The 15,767-nt window shown below is 31.5% G+C and overlaps 7 protein-coding genes across 7 annotated transcripts; 5 read left to right on the top strand and 2 right to left on the bottom strand.

Annotated features, from left to right (window-relative positions):
• Positions 1 to 46: 46 nt before the first annotated feature.
• BX663DRAFT_490096 (uncharacterized protein) lies at positions 47 to 1,795 on the top strand (the record flags this gene model as incomplete). The annotated part of the gene is made up of 3 exons (XM_051524937.1): positions 47 to 144; positions 213 to 711; positions 791 to 1,795. 3 exons carry the CDS (start codon positions 47 to 49, stop codon positions 1,793 to 1,795), a joined length of 1,602 nt encoding a protein of 533 aa, XP_051378378.1.
• Positions 1,796 to 2,290: 495 nt separating this feature from the next.
• Positions 2,291 to 3,832, top strand: BX663DRAFT_555903 (uncharacterized protein; the record flags this gene model as incomplete). The annotated part of the gene is made up of 1 exon (XM_051531671.1): positions 2,291 to 3,832. The coding sequence occupies one exon, from the start codon at positions 2,291 to 2,293 to the stop codon at positions 3,830 to 3,832; it is 1,542 nt and encodes a 513-aa protein (XP_051378377.1).
• Positions 3,833 to 4,318: 486 nt separating this feature from the next.
• On the top strand, positions 4,319 to 5,717 carry BX663DRAFT_490094 (Peroxin/Dysferlin domain-containing protein; the record flags this gene model as incomplete). Its single annotated transcript, XM_051524936.1, has 2 exons — positions 4,319 to 5,266; positions 5,328 to 5,717. 2 exons carry the CDS (start codon positions 4,319 to 4,321, stop codon positions 5,715 to 5,717), a joined length of 1,338 nt encoding a protein of 445 aa, XP_051378376.1.
• Positions 5,718 to 9,276: 3,559 nt separating this feature from the next.
• BX663DRAFT_525134 (uncharacterized protein) lies at positions 9,277 to 10,154 on the bottom strand. Its single transcript, XM_051529723.1, has one exon. It carries the CDS (start codon positions 10,126 to 10,128, stop codon positions 9,679 to 9,681), a length of 450 nt encoding a protein of 149 aa, XP_051378375.1. The 5' UTR covers positions 10,129 to 10,154; the 3' UTR covers positions 9,277 to 9,678.
• Positions 10,155 to 10,937: 783 nt separating this feature from the next.
• Positions 10,938 to 11,361, top strand: BX663DRAFT_401137 (DNA mismatch repair protein pms1; the record flags this gene model as incomplete). The annotated part of the gene is made up of 3 exons (XM_051522214.1): positions 10,938 to 11,032; positions 11,100 to 11,169; positions 11,227 to 11,361. Coding segments are annotated over 3 exons (300 nt in total), but the record flags the coding sequence as incomplete, so codon positions are not given.
• BX663DRAFT_525131 (DNA mismatch repair protein) lies at positions 11,147 to 13,917 on the top strand. Its single transcript, XM_051529722.1, has 5 exons — positions 11,147 to 11,462; positions 11,540 to 11,898; positions 11,952 to 12,155; positions 12,229 to 13,264; positions 13,371 to 13,917. Exons 2-5 carry the CDS (start codon positions 11,577 to 11,579, stop codon positions 13,861 to 13,863), a joined length of 2,055 nt encoding a protein of 684 aa, XP_051378373.1. The 5' UTR covers positions 11,147 to 11,462; positions 11,540 to 11,576; the 3' UTR covers positions 13,864 to 13,917.
• BX663DRAFT_525128 (ankyrin repeat-containing domain protein) lies at positions 13,821 to 15,517 on the bottom strand (the record flags this gene model as incomplete). Its single annotated transcript, XM_051529721.1, has 3 exons — positions 13,821 to 13,843; positions 13,888 to 13,967; positions 14,077 to 15,517. 2 exons carry the CDS (start codon positions 15,515 to 15,517, stop codon positions 13,888 to 13,890), a joined length of 1,521 nt encoding a protein of 506 aa, XP_051378372.1. The 3' UTR covers positions 13,821 to 13,843.
• Between the last annotated feature and the right edge of the window lie 250 nt (positions 15,518 to 15,767).

Below are 15,767 nucleotides of genomic sequence, written 5' to 3'. Positions count from 1 at the left end.
TAAAGCACATACATGTATATACAAGAATAAGAATATTCAATTTAAAATGACGACATTTTTTGATGAAGATGAAGAAGAGTTAAGATTATTAGAACAATATGAAAACGAAGATTTGAATCGTGAAGAGGATGCTGGACATTCAAGGTTAGCAGAAAATTTTTTATAAATGTATATATGTGTATTATTATTTCATAACATGTTCTTGTTTGTAGTGATGCTATTGACAGTGATTTAGAGGAAAAAATTTTGAGTATGGTGCAGTATGAGTCTGGATTGTTAAAAAAAAAGACTTCTTCACGACCTGAGACACCAGTGACAAATCCATCACCTGTTAGTTCTCCTAAAATTGTTTATGCACCATTAGATACAAAGAAATCAGAAACATCAGGATTATCAGCGTCTCACTTTTTGCCACTCGAAAACAATTCAGATGACGAGTTGTATGTAGTTGATAAAAGTAGTGATGAAAGCAGTAGTAGTAGTAGTAGTAACAACGATGATGATGATGACGATGATGATGATGATGATGACAAGAGATTTGACGGATCTGATCATACTTCAGAACATGCATCCGTTGTAAGTGATGTCAACATGGCAGAGCCTCCAGTTACTCGATTCATTAATCTCGATGAAGATCAAAAATATTCTTCAGACGTATCTTCAGATGAAGAAGAGTCAAACTTAAAACTTCAAGAACTTATAAAACATAGGGTAAAAAATAAATAAATAAATATAAACATATACAGACAAAAATAAATAAATAAATAACCAATTGCTTTTTTTTTATTAGGTAAATACTATCAGAATGCAAAAACGTTTAAAAGAAGCCCCTCTACTCTGTTATAATTGTTTTCAACCAGGACATACGCGTGCTCAATGCTCATCCTGTAAGGACTGTGGTGGTCCTAAGCATGCAACTTACCGCTGTGATGCCTTGATGTATTGTCTTCGATGCAAAAAGAGAGGACATACTGCAGCTAATTGTTTTAACAGTTCAAACAACAAAAAATGTGCATATTGTTATTCAAGGGAGCATATTACAACGTATTGCCCAGTCAAATTACACAGTTACAATGGAGAAAGGCCTATCAAATTAAACCCTACAAAATACTGTTATTATTGTTCTGAAAGAGGACATTATGGTGATGAATGTCCTGATTTGCCTCCCTTTTTGTCAAACATCAATACTGTATTTTCTAAGCATAGTTTGGATAATGTGATTATGAATCGACATGATAGTCGAGAATCAAGTCCACAGCAGCGAAGCAAAGAATTGTTAGATAAAACAAATCATGAGAGATGGCCTTATTTTTTTTCTAAAGGGAATAATAATAATAATCGTCACAGTAGTCCTATGATAAGTAGTGATGATGATATGCTTTCAAAATTAAGTAACAAGCGAAGAAAATATAAAGAGGATTTAAGCAGTAATGGTAATAGTCATGATTCACGAAATAAAAAAGGAAAAGGAAAACGACAAGAAAGTGGAAGGAGAGTTACAGTAGAAAGAAATATAAAGTCGGGTAATACAAATTGGAAAGCTATTAATATGGGTTCGTCTTCTTTACCTCAGCCAACTCGGTCAGGCACAGTGAATATGCCTACTAATAACAATTTCCAACAACAGCGACAAGAGATAGGATATGAAACAAATTTCCCTAGAAGTAATATTCCAAAACCAAGTTCAAGTGGTGTCATTGATTTAATAGGGGAAGAATCTTCTAATAACAGTGGAGGAGGAGCGTATTCTAAAAAGAGGCCTAGATATCATGGAGGATATAATCGGAAAAGATAATCATTAAAACATATATATCAATTTAAACATATATCATGTATAATAATAATTTATATAATGCAAATTTGCTTATGTAATAACTAAAATCACAATTAATATATTCAAAAGAATAGAATAATAATAACTGATTGATTAGTTTGTTTCTTTGTTTCTCTCTTCCCTTTCTCTCTCTCTCGTAACTTGTAACTCGTTCACTTCTCTTTTATATACATTTATATAATGACCTTGTTACCTTTTGAACTCTTATTAAACACATTTTTTAAACTTAAATCATCCGAAAATAAATTAAACTGTTTGATTGTCTGTAAGGAATGGTATCGACCTGCTTTTGAAGCCCTCTACACAGATATTCAATTTGATTCTCTTAGTTCATTCAAGTCTTTTCTGAACATCATCATCCATCATACTCAGCAACCAGGCAAATATACTAGAAACATTAATCTAGAGACAGTCTTAGTAGAAGAAGATAACAGCGATACTACAGTAATCTACACAATGGATGTAGATAATGAAGAATGGGCATATTATATGGAGCAAGAGGAGTCAGGCGTTGAAGAAGAAGAAAAAGTCTCTTATTTTAAAAATAGAAATGACTTTTACTTTTTTGAAGATGGTTTATTTTTATGGGGAAAAGATAATGATGATGATGATGATGATGAAATGTTAGAACAGGAACAAGATAGTGATTCTAATTCATTTGAAGGAGTTAGTGTTCCAACGAATACAATATTTGTCACAACAGATTTTGAAATATTGGCGTATTATTGTCCAAATTTGAATGAGTTGCAATTTAATGATTATCAGTATTGGTATTCTCTGAACGAACTAGATCTTTCCTTATACTGGAAGCAACTTCACAAGATTCCTACCATACACAACAATGCTGTATGTAGATCTGTCTTTCAGCAACTTAAAGACCGTTTAACCTCTTTAGAATTTTTTTTTAATTTTCAACCCTTTTTTTATCAACAGCTACCATTACTAAAGGAGTGCACCTTGTACGGTAACAACTATATTCATCTAAATCTATTAGAAAGGTTACATCAATCTGCTCCCTTTCTTGAGTCACTTTATTGTAAAGTAGACATACGTCAATCAAACAAAATAATGACTACAAGCAGACAAAATTTAAAGCTATTATGTTGCTATATTTATGACCCCAAATCAGTTTGGTTTTCACTTATTCAAGATAACTATTATGATGTCTATATTCTCAAGTTGACTATAACACACGAATATATGAACAAGGATAAGTACTCTAAAGTTATCCCCTTACCATTAGCAAGAGCAACACAACACATAAGTCAACTTTTTGATTTAATGAGGCTCACTCGCATCCGCTGTATAGATGTTGTCTTTAGTGGCTATTATATTGAGCTTGAGTTTATCAGATCCTTGACATATAACTTTATCAATAATTATAACATAATTCGACATTATGAGTTCTGTCCCGTCGAGATACATTTTATGTATTCAAATAATGTACAGCCTGAGTATATGCCGGGTGGGAGTTATGCTACGGACACAAGCTTTGTCCGTTATGCACATTATAGTCAAATTAAACAATCTCCTCAGCGTATCCATCATCGATTTGATTTCCATGTTGTTATGAAAAACAAACGAAGGCGTTTACTAGATGAAGGATGTGCTTCCTTTATTAATGCAATCGTCAAGCCAGTTAATTTACGAACCCAATATCTAACGATCAAACGCGTTGCTACTGTAGAAGAACAAGAAGTAACTCATTTTAATTACTATAATAATAATAATAATAATAATAGCAGTATTGATTTAATCTACTTGGATTGCCTACTCAAACATTTTCCAAGCCTTATTGAATTGTCAATCGTATTCTGTCAAGAAGAAACAAGTCTTTTAAAATGCTTGATATCATCAAGAAAGACCCATCATAATTCAATCCGTGTTTTAAATATAGAAAATGTCAAATTGGATCGAAATGTATATGAGTTTTTATACAACTATTGTCCTAATTTATCTAGGTTGGATCTTAAAAATTGCAAAACTGAACAAAACTAAGATATGATTGAAATAAACGTGATGTGTATATTCGTAGTTTTTTTTTTTTTTTTTTTTTTTTTTTTTTTTTTTTTTTTTTTTTTTTTTTTTTGCATAGTAGCCTATATTCTTATATGTATCATAATTATTAAACAAAAAGAAATGTATTATTATTATAGATGATATGTTATATTATATCTTAAAGATATTATAATGTCTCTAGCCTATTTATAGGATGAAAACTATTTTATGGAACAAAAGGAAAAAAAAAAAGTTTAAAGCTGCTATTCAGATATGGGCTAATCAAATTTATTTAATTGTTAGCATTAATAGATGCATTCCAATAAACTTTTTTTTTTTTTTTTTTTTTTTTTTTTTTTTTTTTTTTTTTTTTTTTTTTTTTTTTCCACAGGCATGTGATTTTCTTTTTCTATCCCTCTTTCTCTTTCCCTTCTTGTATTTTTTTAAATATATACTTTTTTTTTTTTTTTTTGTTCTTTTTTGATCATGGCAAAACCTGTAATTGAAAGACCATCGCTACAGCAATCTAATTCCTCATTCAATTTTTCTTCACCTCATCAGGTTCATCAATTAGATCACATTCCTACACCGGTATTAAAGTTGCTAGTGATTATGGCGCCTGCATTACATGTATTAGCTCAATTTGTTAATCTCATCATGTGGCGCACACAACCACAACGTACAATACTCGTTGTTTTATTATGGATCACAGTGTGTCTTTGGACATGGCAATATCTAGCGTTTGGATTGCCAAGTCTCGTAATTTACAAATTGGCTCGAGATTGGTTCTCGATTAAGCTTACACGTGCACGTCGAGAAGCGCTTGAACAACACAGCCGTCCTGACGGTGACGAAATGGATGACGAAAGCGAACTCTATATATCCAGAAAGATCAGGACAGATAGTACAGATATCTCCCTAGATGATACCCTTGAGGACGTGGCGGTCGTGAATGCCTTTTTAGATCATGTTAGGCTACGATGGAAGCAGCTTATGATTCATTTGGATGGTACGAGGAAAGATAAGGCAGTCGCCGTATTGACTGTGTTAGGATATATAGTACCCATTTGGGCATTCCTATGCTGGTGGTTAAGTGCACGCATCATATTAGCTTCCTTTGGTACCTTCCTGTTGGTGGTGCATTCACCAGGCGCACACGTTATCTGGATAGCCATTCAAAAAAATATCATACTTAGACACTGTATAGCAGCAGTATGGGCCTATGGTATAGCTATTGTATCCACTTTATTTGGATATCAAAGAAAAAAGCTTTCTAAAAGACAGCGAGTAAAAGAATGGATATCAACACTTTTAATTCGTGCTAAAAAGGAAAAATCAAAGGCAATTGAAATAATTGAACATATTGAACAGGAAAAGACAAAAGAAGGAACAAGAAGTGAAATGATATTTCAATTTGAAGTTTATGAGAATCAGGTATTAAAAAAAAAAATCATTTAGTAACATTAATTCTCATCATGTAAATGTATTCTATCAGAGATGGTGGCTTGGAGTCAACTGGACTACCAATATGATGCCCAGTGAAAGAGGTTCATGGACAGATAAACAACTTAAACCAATACCACCAAAAGAAGAATTTGAATTACCAGAACCTACAGTTGTAAGTTATGTACAACATGGTGTAAAAAAGACGATAAATAAGGTCTGGAGTTGGGTAGATGGTGATTGGTGGGTGGATATGACAGGCGAAATGTCAGGGAAAGTAGATCATCATGGATGGGAATATGGAAATAATGCATGGAAACAAATGAGTGGTACAGCTAATATGCAAACATTTACTAGAAGAAGATGTTGGTGTAGAAGAGCAAGACTAGTAGAAAGAGAGATTGAAGAACAAATCAGTGAAGAAGAAAAAAAAGAAAAATAATTGGCTGACATAGTATGTATATATAATAGCAAAGGACAAATAAAAATTCTTTTGTAATAGAATAAACTGTATATTATATATGATAAAATGATAAAAAAAAAAGATATAAGGTGTGTGTGTGTGTATATACATAGAATTTCCTCCTAAATATAGAGCTTTATAAACCCTTGTTTGTACAAGCTAGATTTACACCAATACTAGTAATTATCCTGTTAGAAATAATAATAATAGAAGCTGCCAGCCTGAGGGGGGGAGGGGTGAAATATATAAAAATACACACTCAAGCATTAAACAAGGAATAATAACAGTAAGCGAAACATTAATTGGGCGGCTTTTTTAAACTCAAAAGGGCGGCTTTAACTGAGTCTACTTTTTATAAAATATTTCAGTATCATTATGTGTTCTACTTGTTTAAACAGACACTGTCATGTCCAATTAGCTGGAGATTCCCTGAAGAGTATTTGTGGTGAGATATTGAAGACTAAGCTTTTTTGTATATGTATATTTATTAATATCTCTATTAGTATGCCCATCTAGTGCAGGCGATCAATGGATCATTATTTGCTATGGGTAAAGAGAGACTGGACCAAGAGACAAATGGTATCAAAACCCATAGCGAACAGAGGTAACAACAGAATAAAGCAGGGCTAGATCCGTAAGGCGGGGAACATAAACAAGACACAAGGTAGAAGCCAGCCAGATGAAGTACGGCACACCTAACTGGGACCAGGCTGGTTAAGGAAGGTGGAAATTGAGGGAGGATGGGCCGAATTCAAATTCACGCTGAGGCGTTGAATGCTCTTTGGTGAAACCTTTACACGTTATTAAAAAAAAAAAAAGAAAGAAGATAATTGGTAAAAAGCTAAAACTAAGTAATATAAAGCCCTTACATAGATCTAACTTGAAGTAGCTTCATGTTAGTACATTTCGCAACTGGAACTGATGCTGCCATGTTTTATTATATTTACAACATACAAAATGAAGTTGTATGCTCAAGAATTGAAGACATTGTATTAAATCCCAGTTTAATTGGAAAATCAACCTGTAACCTATGTAAATGATTTATATCATGACAAAATAATAATGAAATAAAAGCTATAACCTTTCTTTTTTTTGTCTAATTTCTAAATACAGGCGAGGATCATTAGTTCTGCAAGAGTGTTATGCCGTTGCCCGTTATGGCCCAAGCGAAATAATCCCCACCAATGCCACAATAAATACATCCGATGATGAACTGAATATTGATATCGAAAATGCAAAATTCAAAGTAACAAAAAAGTTAAAAAGAAATCGAAAAACTATCAATTGAAATTACAAAATTACAAAAAAAAGTTGAGATACCTGGAAGAGTTCCAGAGTTTGTAAATATATTTATTATAATTGTAGTTGTCTTTACAACTAAGTTGATAGAAATAAACCATCATTTATTACATAATAAAGAGTTTATTCAAATAAAACTAGTGCATTGTATATCACAGCATATCATTCATTCTACAACATTCAGCTTTAATAACAGTCATTGTTAGAGTATTCAGGCACTAAAGAAATAATATTATGAACTATACAGAGCTTTCACAGACTTGTCCTTTCTATTTTTCTCTTTCCTTATATTTTGCATTTAAAACAGTATTAACTTCTATGTCTATGTTATTTGGAGTAATATTAAACTTGCTTTAACGATTTTTTTTTATTAAAAAAAAAAGGCCAACTATGGTCATGCGAATATTTCATACTAGCTTCTTTCATGTCAACATCCAAGTCTTCATCAGTTGATTTTTCCCCTGAGCCTTGCTTTTTACAATAAAGCTTAAGACGGGTTTTAGCATTTATAGATGATAAGAGTCTACTTTTTATTCCCAATCCATCCTATCATACCCCTTCTTTATCAACAATTCTTCCCTGCCCATCCTCATAAATATAAATGTATATATGTATATAAATATAGCCAGATAAAGCCACCCTTTTAAATTTAACAAAAACCGCCCATTAGTGTTGCGCTTACTGTACGATTAAAAGAAAATAAAAATGGCCAATGAATACGTAGCGATTTTATTATGCTGTATTGCCTTAATCAGGCCCAAAAGAGAGGGAGAGAAGGTGATAAAGACCTTTTAGGAGTCAAGAGAGAAAAAAAAAAGGTGGAAGAAAAGAAGAAATCTGAAACAGTATAAATATACCAGTCTATTACAAGAATAACTAATATTTTAACTTGGTATCAGGATTAACGGGAGGAGGGAGAGGAAGCGTTTGATGAAACAGGTAGTCCATTTAATGTAAAATGATACAGATAGTTGGTCAAGAAACTAACCAAGAAGAAATTAGTTGCAGGGACTTTGATTTCTTTAGAGGCATATCAAGCCGACAGTGCATATGAAGATATTGAACCGAATGTTCATGAGTAAAGTTTTCATATAGATAGTAAGGACATAGTCGAAGGGGCATCACCTGGAAGTCAACCCTATTGGGTTATTATAGTATTTTCACTGCAGTTTTTAAAAAATAATGAGACGATTCAAAAAAATAAAATATTCAATGTTAGACCACACGATATACAGCAAACTAGACAAAAAATAAGGATTTAATTTAGGAAAAAAAAAAAGTGAAGAACAAAGTACAGATTTATTTTTATGATAATTGTTTATAATACAAACTCCAATCATAATGACTTATTTATAGTGTATTTATTTACCCCTTTTTAAAGACATAAAATAAAATAGTATCTGAACCAGAGAACAAAGAAAGAATCTCGTGTGATAGAATATGTCTGATAACTAAATCTGAATAACAAGAGATGACGTTATAACATTAAACTCCCAAGTTATATAAATTACAAATACATGTATCTAAATATCTAGAAATACAGAAGCTAAAATATCAATACTCAAAAAGAGTAATAACCTGCATCATAACTAATACAATATATAACTTGAATACGTGATACAGTGTATTTAATCAATCTAAACAAGTAAAATAATAGTTTAAGGGTATAATGATAATAGTAAGCAGATATATTATATTCCAAGAATGATAATATAATGACAATAACAGATACTGAAATAGCAAGCAATTGTGCTAGTAGCTAGCTATCTATTTACAATTATAACAAACCTGCAAAGCATTATCTTGAATAGAACATATATCCTCAACCCTAGAAATAATGTAAATATACCATAGATCAGTTTAAATTGATTTAGTTCTTCATACCTTAATTTATCACTCCTTTATAAGAAACCACTCTCTCTTTTCGTCTTTTATTTTACACTTTTATGCAGAAGCTAAAAGGTTGATCCAAGCAAAAAAAAAAAAAAATGAACAAGTATCATCTAAAAGAGAAACTCGGTGAAGTTTGTTCTCTGAATATTAATGAATTTAGAACTTTTTCGTAGGTATACGAATAAATAAATAAATAAATATTTATTAGATTCTTTATATTAAATCAATCTTTATAAATCTTTGATTTTCAATGCTTGTCAAGTAAGAGAGATTTAAGGAACTTTGTTGATCAAGAACGGAACTACTATCCATCAGATATTAATTTATGACAGTTGCAATAGTGTTTTTTTTTTTTTTTTTTTTTTTTTTTTTTTTTTTTTTCAAATTGATTCCTTATTTTGTCTAATTTGCTGGATCGTGTGGTTTAACTTTTGAATATTTTATTGGGTCTCAAAATCATCCCCTCCTCGCCTTACCTGCACCCTTTATGGATTCCCGCTTCTCCATTAGAAGAAGGTCCATTCTAAATCAAAAATTATTTATAAAATCGCTACGAAATTTATGATTAAAGATATTTATTATTTTTGTATTTCACTGCCTCACCCAATTCTACTATTAGAAAGTAGAATAATGTTCGACACTTCAATGAAAAATAATATATAAAAAAGGAAAAACAAAAAAAAAAGAATATGATTATTCGGTATCATTTGATTCATGTGTAAGGGAGGAAATAGATATCATTTCATAATTAAATGCCTAATAGATGATTTAATTCGTCGTCGTCAGAAACAAGCTCATTTAACGTAGTCATTAAATTAGAAAAATCGTGATTAGAACGCTTCCAAATATAAGTTCGTATTCGTTCAAGTCTTTCTAAAGCAGACCGTTCGTTATTTAGCAGCATAAGTTCTTCTTTTGCTTCCATGACAAGTCTTTGTAAATGAATAGGTAAATCATAAATATCATCATAAACAATATCAGAAGAAGATAAATAAGCAGATAAATCAGGAGAAGACATTAAATGTAAAAAATAAATATATCGATGAGGTATAACTATAGCTTCTTCTGTTTCTAATGATGCGGCAAATACATTAACACGTTGTTGTTGTGCATCTTCACCAAATATATAAGACTCTGTTAATTCATCATGTTTGCAATAACAGCAAGTGGAAGGATGTGCTAATTGATACTCCATCATGTTTTATATTATAAGAGAAAAAAAAAAAAAAAAAAAAAAAAAAAAAAGTGTGATAAACTTAACCTTCTTATAAATACCCTGCCCTTAAAAAAATAAAAAATAAAAATTTTCCTAATTTCTTTTCCCCGCATTTATTTGGTTGGTTCCAAATAAGTGGCTATGTGCACTCCAAAAATTATTCCTATGATGCCTTTTCAAAGCAAAATTAAAGCACGACTTGAAAAAAAAAAAAAGAAAAGAGCTAGTTATATAATCGTATGACGTTTTTATCAAAGAATTGTTTTATAACATACAAAATGATGCATTGAAACAAAGACTATTATTATTAATGATGACGTTATTTATAGACAATATAATAATAGTTTGCTTCTTATGCAAATAATAATGTTATGTTACAAAAGTAGATCATAAACATTCTTGTAATACTTCGCTTACATTGTAATGCTTTTTTTTTTCTTCAGAATTTATATGTGTAACATAATACAATACCAGAAAAAAAAAGCTTAAAAATATCTTTTCTTAAACGATAATAAAGCAAAGAGGAGGACAGTGGTGACATGCATCATACACATACATACTATTTTCTCTTATTATTGTTGCTAATTTCTAATACAGCCATAAGATAGTTGCAGATATCTTACTCTATTTATTATATAATAAATTACACTATTTTGTTAGCTTCCTTATGCCTTTTTCTTTTTCTAATCATTTGATATTTGTTTATTTGGAAACAATTGGCTTAAATTTGAAAATAAAAGCCCGATTGTCATATTTGATTTTTTTTTTTTTTTTTTCTTTTTCTTCTTTAAATGACAATTAAAGTACTTGATAAAGCCACTGTAAGAAATTTACATTCGGGTCAAGTTATTGTTGATATAGAATCAATAACAAAAGAACTATTAGAGTAATGAGTCAAAATAGATACTATGATATATATATATATATATATATATTAACATTTAAATTTAAAGAAATTCCATTGATGCCAATGCAACTTCAATTGAATTAGTTTTTATTAATAATGGAATCGAATCAATACAAGTAATTAACTGTGAACTGTAAATAAAACGATATTTATCAATTCCATGTATTTTATAGATAAAAGATAACGGTGATGGAATTGAAGAAAAAGATAGACTTTATGTAGCAAAGAGACATTTTACTTCTAAATTGACCACATTTGAAGATTTAGAATCTACCTTGACTTTTGGTTTTCGTGGTGAAGCACTTAATTCTATATGCACCATCTCAGACAAAGTTGTACTTACGACAAGAACAAAAACAGATGTTATTGGTAGACAATATGAGATCAATAAAAAGGGAGACCTCTCAAAGTAATATAAATACGGTTTATATATATATTTGTATATATAACAACAAAACTAGTATCTAATAAATTTCGTTATTATAGAGATAAACCTATAAACGTATTTCCTACAACTGGGACAATGATCACTGTATATAAGCCATTTTATAATTTACCTGTAAGACGACAATTAGCTACTAAGAATGCTTTACAACATATAAAAAAGATACAACAAGAGTTGTTAATCAAATATGCACTTGCCTATCCCAAAATTAGATTTTCATTTTATAACATTCTTAATACTCAAAACCAAGTTTGGACCAGGCCTATTGCGCATTCTATTGAAGATACGTTGGCTATCCTTTATGGTTTTCAATTACGCCAAATGGTAAATCGATATATCGAAACTGATCCACAGCATCCTACATTGACTATAGATATGATTATACCCAAATCAAATTCAGGTAAATACTATACACAAACAAGTAAATGATTCATAAACCTGACTTTGTTACAGATCCCTCTGTTATTTTAAAGGAAGATCGAATCTTTGTCTACGTTAATCAAAGACCAATCAATTATGTAAAATCTGAATTAAAATATGCTATATCTATGATTAGAGATAGATATCGTCAAGCGATTGGATTGTCATCAGAAATAACTAGAAGAAAGAACCCGTTTATTTATCTTGATATTCAGATAGCCCCTAATGAATATGATGGTATAGTAGAAGCATATACATATATATATATATATGTATGTATATATATTAACATTCTGTCTGCTATACTTAGTCAATATTGAACCTAATAAAACAACAATTTTATTACATAATAAACAACTTGTATATAATCTCATCGAAAGGATTCTAAATGAAGCCTATCCCGCCAATACTGATTTCTTTTCTTTAAGGCAGAGTACATTACCGTTCGAGCCAAATAAAGAATCTATGAAAGATACAGTAGCACATTCGAACAAAGAGATAGAGCCTTATCAAAATAATGAAACAAACCAGATAACCTCAAGCGTCTCAGATAAATCAATCGATACAAAGACAGACTCTTATCAAGAGACTGTAGTAGCTGATGATACAGTATCATCATTATTCAAGAATCCAAAAAGGAATGAATGGAGCTTTTCAATGATGAGTGATCATAGTGAAGAAGAAGAAATAGACGAATTATTATCAGATCAAGATCAAGAACATCAAACGTTAACATCTATTTCAAAATGGCAAATCGATAATGTACATACAGCTATCACCCATACCAGTCCTTTTGTTCAACAACAACAACAACAATCTACGTTTAAAATGAATCCAGTTCATGATGATACTATCCCTCAATCAATTTTAGACTCTCCAGATTTATTTATTCCACAAAAAAGAAAGCAGTCGCAGACGAAACCACTTTATCATCCTCATATGCAACAAAAGCAACAGCGCCTATTGACGACGTCCTTTGTACATCCTCTGCCCTCAACTCTAAATCAAGTCAAGACAATTGAATGTTCGTTACAACAGATACAGTCTAATTATACACAACGTCAAGAGTGGCTAAAAAATACGCATCATATTCGTATCGAGGATTATTTATTATCTAATCGCAATGATACTCAGCAAACGACTACCATTCTAGCTTTATTGTCATTAAATAAAAATGACTTGTGGTTTTATAGTCGTGGAACAAAGCAGCATAGAGATCAGATTACTGAATTAGGTGTTGTAAAGTTAACATCCACTTGTATTCACAATTTATTTTTACAGTTTCTAAAAGATTATCAATTGATATGTAAAAAAAATTTAGAAAGACCTATTCAGATTGAATTCAAGTAAAAAAAAAAAAAAAAAAAAAGAAAAGAAAGTAAAAAGACTTACTCATTCTCTCTTTCGCTCTCTCTCTCTTTCTCTCCTTTTTTTTTTTTTTTTTTTTTATAGGGAAGATAATCCTTTATGCGCAACACTTTTATCTTTAAAGAGCAAGGAGGTATTAGTTCAAGATGATTTACATGGACAGAAAGAAATAACGTATAGTCAAGTGATTGATGATACACTGGTTTGGAATGGGTTTAAAGTAAGATGGCGTAAAGATCATGTTCAAGGTATACTGATAGTTCAAATTATTGCTATTTATGATATTGGACAATGTTATGGTCCTGATGACTTGCGAGAAATTCTTCAGGGTATTGATAAAAATCAAAAGACGATCCTAAGACCACGAAAAGTGAAAGACCATCTTTGGGGTCTTGCCGAAAGAGCGTATGATAAAAGGCAAGAGAAAGATAACAATACTGAGATTATAGAAAGGACATTGGACCAACTTAGATGGGAAAGAAAGATAACTAAGAATGAAGAAGAAACAGATTGGCAATTAGGATATTCTCCCTATATTCCTGATCGTATTCTTGCATGTAAATTGATTAGCAATTAGTAAACGTATACATTATTTATTTATTTATTTAACAATAATAATAATAAAGCATCCTATGTTATATATATATATAAAGGTTTTATTTTGTGGAGGTATCTTCTGCTCTAAGATCAGTAAAAATAGTATTATCTGATGGTTGCTGTATGGTTTGTGTCTCAACACTTTTTGATCTTCGTATCATCATACGACTTACTTTTCTCATTAATATTTTACTAGCAGAGGGTTTAGAGTCAACGAGTACACCTTCCTCTGGTTTCCTTCTATGAATGCTACCGAGCATTGATTTCAGGGATCTTCCATTGACTGACATGGAGGACGAAACGGTAGTAGTAATAGGTTCTTTCTTCTTCTTCTTCTGTAAGTGGGGTCTCTGACAATTCAAAAACGACAGGGGGTCCTTCATGAATCTATCCTCTAATCCTTGTAATAAGATCAGCATCTTTTCAAATTTCTTTCCTTCATTAGGATCCCTAGCGGCTCGTTCGTTGACTAAAGCGAGAGCATAGGTAAGTTCATCGCGACTGACAGCACGACGCAACTGTAGAACTGAGATAGAGCTACAGATCAAGAATTGTAAACAACCGAAACGACCATATCGAGCTGCTTGTAACAGAACTGTACCCCTTCGTGTGATTCTCTGGACGGGATCTAGGAACTCACCTCTCTGACAGAGATCCGTCCCACGCTGAATCAAGACACTCAGGGAGATCACATCGTCATCATTCGCTAATAGGCCAAAGAGGGGTGTCTTGTGGTGTGAATCGGTTAGGTTAAGGTCAGCGCCACGACTTAGGAGTAAATCAATTAACCGTTGACGATCTGCGGGGCCACAGAAACGGGTGATGTAATGAAGCGGGGTCCAACCGTCACCATCACGAGCATTTGGATTAGCACCGTTATCCAAGGCTAATGTGATCAAGTCATAGGCAGTGTTCCGATGATGATGAGCCATCATATGAATGGGCTGAACGTTATAGATATTGCTAAGGGTCACATCAGCACCATGTTGAAGGAGCAATTGGAGGACTTGAAGCAAGAGCTGTGGGTTATGGGAATAATGTGGAGAAGAGATGGCTAGATGTAACAGAGTACAGTCTGTCTCTGGATCACGAAGATTCAGTAAGATAGCAGTATCAAGTTTCGTGGTATGAATATGGTGTTGAAGAGCCTTTATATCCCCTTGTTCAGCAGCCTTCCAAATGGTAGGGTACGGAGTGAGAGGAGGAGTATGAATAGTAGTAGTAGTAGTAGTAGTAGTATGAGAAGCTGTTTGATGTGTAAATGGCTGAAGGTGAGAGGGTAAAGTGGTTATTGGTTGAAGTTGCTTTGATAACGTCTTTTTGTTTTGTGTCAGTTTTGGTTTAGATGGCGTTTTGTTTACTAATTGTGATTGTCTTTCCTGATTGTCATTCTTCTGAAGAGATAATTTTGTAGGAAACTGCATCAACTGACGCTCTTGTTTTATAGGAGGCATCCCATACTGAGGTCTCTTCATTTGGTAATGTTCTATAATATTCATATTAGATAAAGTATCAATATCTATTTCTTCACCAAGTGATATTCTTGATTCATTTTCAAAAGAGAAACTATTATTAGAAGTAGATTTTGCGTTATTATTTAATAATGCAATTGTCCTTGCTAATAAAGATGGCATTTTTTTTAAGAAGAAAAAAAAACAAAAAAAAATAAAAAAAGGAAGTTAAAGAATTTGATTTCGTAAAACATTTTCCTTTTGAATTCTTTATTAGTTCAAATACCAATGCATGATTTATTTATTTTTTTCTAAAGTTAATTTGTTACTGAAATTTCTTTTTTATTTCATTGGATAATTAAATGACAGAGTTTAATAAAAAAAAAAAAAAAAAAAAGTATATTTTGTTGTGCCTTCTATCTTTTTTTTTTTT

This window comes from Cokeromyces recurvatus (assembly GCF_025118155.1).
Source record: "Cokeromyces recurvatus strain NRRL 2243 chromosome Unknown BX663scaffold_41, whole genome shotgun sequence".
Taxonomy (NCBI): Eukaryota; Fungi; Mucoromycota; class Mucoromycetes; order Mucorales; family Mucoraceae; genus Cokeromyces; species Cokeromyces recurvatus.
Note: the sequence above shows the minus strand (reverse complement) of the source record. Positions and strands in the feature narration are given on the sequence as shown.

What these genes read in the sequence shown, in the direction of transcription:
- BX663DRAFT_525134 (XM_051529723.1), bottom strand. Translation starts at nt 10,128, where the DNA reads ATGATGGAGTATCAATTAGCACATCCTTCCACTTGCTGTTATTGCAAA.
- BX663DRAFT_525131 (XM_051529722.1), top strand. Translation starts at nt 11,577, where the DNA reads ATGATCACTGTATATAAGCCATTTTATAATTTACCTGTAAGACGACAA. An exon ending in TATACCCAAATCAAATTCAG is followed by an intron (nt 11,899 to 11,951) that starts GTAAATACTATA and finishes ACTTTGTTACAG; the next exon opens with ATCCCTCTGTTATTTTAAAG. An exon ending in AGCCCCTAATGAATATGATG is followed by an intron (nt 12,156 to 12,228) that starts GTATAGTAGAAG and finishes TGCTATACTTAG; the next exon opens with TCAATATTGAACCTAATAAA.